The 4,257-nt window shown below is 42.4% G+C and overlaps 1 protein-coding gene across 1 annotated transcript; it reads right to left on the bottom strand.

Moving 5' to 3' along the window:
- Positions 1-263: 263 nt before the first annotated feature.
- LOC147630343 (aspartate aminotransferase, cytoplasmic-like) lies at positions 264-3,651 on the bottom strand. Its single transcript, XM_086810201.1, has 12 exons — positions 3,207-3,651; positions 2,705-2,776; positions 2,545-2,606; positions 2,365-2,448; positions 2,058-2,157; positions 1,825-1,945; positions 1,556-1,719; positions 1,332-1,469; positions 1,123-1,244; positions 920-1,014; positions 715-835; positions 264-637 (listed from the first exon to the last, which is right to left on the bottom strand). Exons 1-12 carry the CDS (start codon positions 3,384-3,386, stop codon positions 547-549), a joined length of 1,350 nt encoding a protein of 449 aa, XP_086666327.1. The 5' UTR covers positions 3,387-3,651; the 3' UTR covers positions 264-546.
- Positions 3,652-4,257: the final 606 nt, after the last annotated feature.

Raw genomic sequence — 4,257 nt, 5'->3', positions numbered from 1 at the left:
AGCGGAGAGGTCCATGACAGAAGACAGAAGGAGAAGTCTATTTAGGAAGATTGGAATCGCCTGTGCCTGCCTGACTTAAGATGATGTGAAACATTAGAAGGCTAACACCGTATTTGCACAATTATAGACCAGTTAGTATCTTTGCAAATCAATAAGTTGCCATGGCCACACAAATGAACACTTCGGCGATGTCAAACACAGTGAAAGAAGAGAAATTGCACATATTTTACAGAATTATAAACATAAATGAGTAGAGACTAGACTTCACACAATCATGTGAATATCCTTCATTCATAGAGAGAGAAAGAACAAAGTTTTGATTATGCGAACTCTTTAATCATCTTTACAAGCTAGCTTCCATCTCTTGAGGAGAGAAACAAAAATTTAATTGAATTCATAGAGAGAGAAAGAACAAAGTTTTGATTATGCGAACTCTTTAATCATCTTTACAAGCTAGCTTCCATCTCTTGAGGTGAGAAACAAAAATTTAATTGAAAGCCATAACAGCAACACTGCCAGGCTTTATTATTCCTGTTGCTGAGGACACTACTGTCCAGCTTTTGTCATGACAGCCGCATGAATTGCATCAGCAAGATGTGGGACAGTTTTGGAGCTTAAACCAGCCATGCTTATCCGCCTGCAGAGATTTACAACAAAGCAGTGTGTGTGAGATGACATACTCCTCTGAAGATAAAAGCAGAGTGTAGTCTTTACCCATCAGATGTCATGTAAATGTGGAACTCTCTTGTCATAAAATTAACTTGCTCTTTGTTCAAACCAGTGAATGTAAACATCCCAATTTGCTTGACAATATGGCTCCAATCGCCAGAAGTACCTAAAACACAACCCCATTGTGTCGATGAATACGCCCACAAAAATCAAAGAGAACTGATCCTGCAATACCATAAATCGCACATACCACGAGCTTTTAAAGCCTTGTAGAGAAGATGCCTCATGTGAATAATCCTGTCTGCCATGTTTTTGAGCTCGATGGTCCATTCGTTAAATAAATTCCTGATTGTGAAAACACACCACTTTCTTTACACGAGATCATGCTTCAATTTTCTGTTTAAAAATGGAGGGATGCAAAGGTAGAATATCTAATGAGATGGGATTATGTACCTGTCACCCAAGACTGTAGCTACAATAGCCGCTCCATGGATGGGTGGATTCGAATACATAGGCCTGATAACAAGCTTTAGTTGGCTGTCTGTCCGGACAGCAACCGCCTCACTTCTGCAGACCTGGATCCCCATAAATCAATAGTCAAAAAAAGAATGTGCAACCAAAAATGAAATAAGAAGAGCAGTTGTTGGCATTTTTTTACTTACTATGCTCAGAGCTCCAACTCGCTCGCCATACAGTCCCATGTTCTTTGCATAACTTTGAGCTACAAAGCACTCACCCCCATCGGCTACAAACAAGCGAACTGCATGCGCGTCTGCATCAAGATTCCCACTCGCAAAACCCTGCAGCAATATACAACCTTTAAACACAGCGCTTTGATAAGATTGCCAGAACACCCCACTTAAAAGGGCCAAGTCTACCAGCTTACCTGATATGCACTATCAAAGAAGGGCAGCATGTTCTTGCCTCGGATCACTTGGTGTATGCCCTCCCATTGCTCTGGAGTGGGATCTACTCCAGTGGGATTATGTGCACATGCATGTAATAATACCAGCACACCTGAAGGTGCTGATTTCAGATCCTGAAGCATACCTGCAACAAGGGTGGTCCTAAAGCCTACTTAAAATCTCAAACCATGCATCAAAACTATGCACATTGGTTCTCCTTTCCAAGTTCTAATCTATGACCCAAACTTGCCTTCATAATCCAAACCCCTTGTTCTAGGGTCATAGTATCGGTAATTTTTCACCTCCAATCCTCCAAGGCTGAAAACCTTTGTGTGATTTCCCCATGTAGGACTAGGAATATAGATAGTTCTCTGAGAGATCCAACAGTAACATCTTAGTAAACATACCATCTCAAAAACATGGTGATTAGCAAGTTCGTTCACTTAAAAATTGAGAACATTAGCTACAGGTAATGTTACTTGCATGTGGGTAATGTTTGGCGAGAAATTCGGCTCCCACACGAAGTGATCCAGTCCCTGATAAACATTGAGCAGTGCAAACCCTCTTTTCCCTTATAGCTGGACTGCAGAGCAAAGGAAGAAAAACCCGATTCATAAACAATCTGCACATAGCTATATACACAGGTGAAAATGCATGCGCAAGTGTGCCTGCGCACACGCGTATATGTGTGTGTGTGTGTGTGTGTGTGTGTGTTTTTTTGGGGGGGGGGGGGGGGGGGGGGGGGGGGGTACCCATGTGTAAAGGCGGGGGGGCGAAGAGAAAGAAAGACCTGTCTTCACCCAGAATAAGCTTTGCACTGAGTTGATTGAATGCAGGAATACCAGTTATCGACAAGTACTCTTTGTTCCGTGAACTGCCATGCCATTGCCCCATTATATTAATTCGGTGTTAGAAACAGTATGTTACACCACTGCAAAATTGTTGTCATTGACAACAAAACTGTACATACTGATCATTAATCAAGCGTTGTTCAGCTTCCTGAACGACCCTGAGAACATAGGGCTTGCCTTCCTAGCCAAAACAAAAAAGCCAATCAGCTGATCAAATGCTACAGTCAGATGATAACAAAGCAGTGAGAAAAGACACACACACAGGGCGGAAGTAGTGACCTCGGTTCGATAAGCACCGACACCCAAGTTGAGCTTCACAGGACTTGGGTCCTTGTTGTAAGCAATGGTAACCTGCCTCCATCGCAGTTTTAATCAGACCCTGATATTTAATTGTGTTGCTACAATTGCATCACAGCCTAAATTTAGCCATCAATTCACAAACCCAAACAATCCATAATATCAAAGTATGTTCCCCAACGTGATAACCTACATTAACATCATCTCTGAATTAAGCATTATTAATTTAAAACCCTATTTTCTTCAAGAGGTGATACCCCCTTTTTTTGCACTTTCAAAATCCATAGTGGAAGGTTAAAATCACCCAAAAAAACAAAGACTACATAAAACCCTAATTCAAGAACAGGTTTATGAGTAGTCTAAACCCTAATCCAAGAAAAGGCTTCCCGAATAAGGAAAGACATGTATAATTATAGGGCAGAAACACCACCTTTAATACCAAAAACTAGGTCGAAACCCTAACATATGAGATCGACAAACTCACTCCAAGGATGGGGTCATCGGGGGCCTGCTGGAGGTGCTGAAAGGCGGAGGCCAGGTTCGCAGCGGTGGGGGCGAGCTCCATGGCTGATGATGAATGGGTATGGGATGCTGGTTGTGATGAGGAAGGCAGCAGGTGAGAGGCGAGCGACAACAAGCGGCGAGAAGATGCAGAATCAGCCATTTATTGTTTGATGGACGTTTGTATAATGGCACAGGGAGAACGTGTAAGCGCCCACAACTGCCACGAACCTCAGAGATGAAAAGGGCGATAGTTTTTCTCGTCCGAACTCTTGGGTTTTTGCTCCTTCGTAAACCTGTTGCAGGTCTGTTGATGGGTCTCTCTCTCTCTCTCTCTCTCTCTCTCTCTCTGTGTGTGGCAGCTTTTGTAGCGCTGCTGCCTTTGCCCTCTTATAATAGCTGCAAGCTTGAAAGTTTGAAACGTCCACAAATCTATCTGTTGATGTGTATGATGTATCTATCAGCTGGTTGAGTGCAATGTCATCAATGACCCAAGCAGTCGATAGAATCTTGCAGTTTTTTTCGGAGGAGCTCCTCCTCCTTTGAGTTACCGCCCCAGCTCACATGTACACTTGTGCCCATCCACGCGGCAAAGTAGGAGCGTAAGGCCAATAAGACTTTCGTTTTTTGGGATTAATTAGTTTACTTGTATAAAAAAAAGTGTTCGACCTTAGGTTTTTGTTAAGGTTTTTGACCTTTAAAGCCAAGATTTGGAAGATTTGTGTCATCATCATCATCATCATGATAACACGTCCCCTCTTTAATATACCTGCCATGCATGCACAACATCTCTCTCTCTCTCTCTCTCTCTCTCTCAGATTTCTATCATGGTGACGTGCAGCCTTGCCCATCAAAACTGACGGTCTTTTCCCATAGTCCCCCGTTTTTGAGCTTCTTAATGTAATTTTTGACGTCTCTCCAAAAAAATGTAAGTTAATTACGTTCAAAATGGCCAAAAACGTGCATGATGGGCATCAAAAAATCAACCCTGATCATGATGATGATGATGATGATAACACGTCCCCTCTTTAATA

Source organism: Cibotium barometz, chromosome 16, assembly GCF_041138505.1.
Source record: "Cibotium barometz isolate CiBa-2024 chromosome 16, ASM4113850v1, whole genome shotgun sequence".
Lineage (NCBI taxonomy): Eukaryota > Viridiplantae > Streptophyta > Polypodiopsida > Cyatheales > Cibotiaceae > Cibotium > Cibotium barometz.
Note: the sequence above shows the minus strand (reverse complement) of the source record. Positions and strands in the feature narration are given on the sequence as shown.

Excerpts from the sequence above, each read along its gene's own strand:
- LOC147630343 (XM_086810201.1), bottom strand. The coding sequence starts at position 3,386 with ATGGCTGATTCTGCATCTTCTCGCCGCTTGTTGTCGCTCGCCTCTCAC. Across the intron at positions 2,607-2,704 it reads TCGGTGCTTATCGAACCGAG|GAAGGCAAGCCCTATGTTCT; the intron begins GTCACTACTTCC and ends TGTTTTGGCTAG. Across the intron at positions 1,015-1,122 it reads GCTACAGTCTTGGGTGACAG|GAATTTATTTAACGAATGGA; the intron begins GTACATAATCCC and ends TTTCACAATCAG.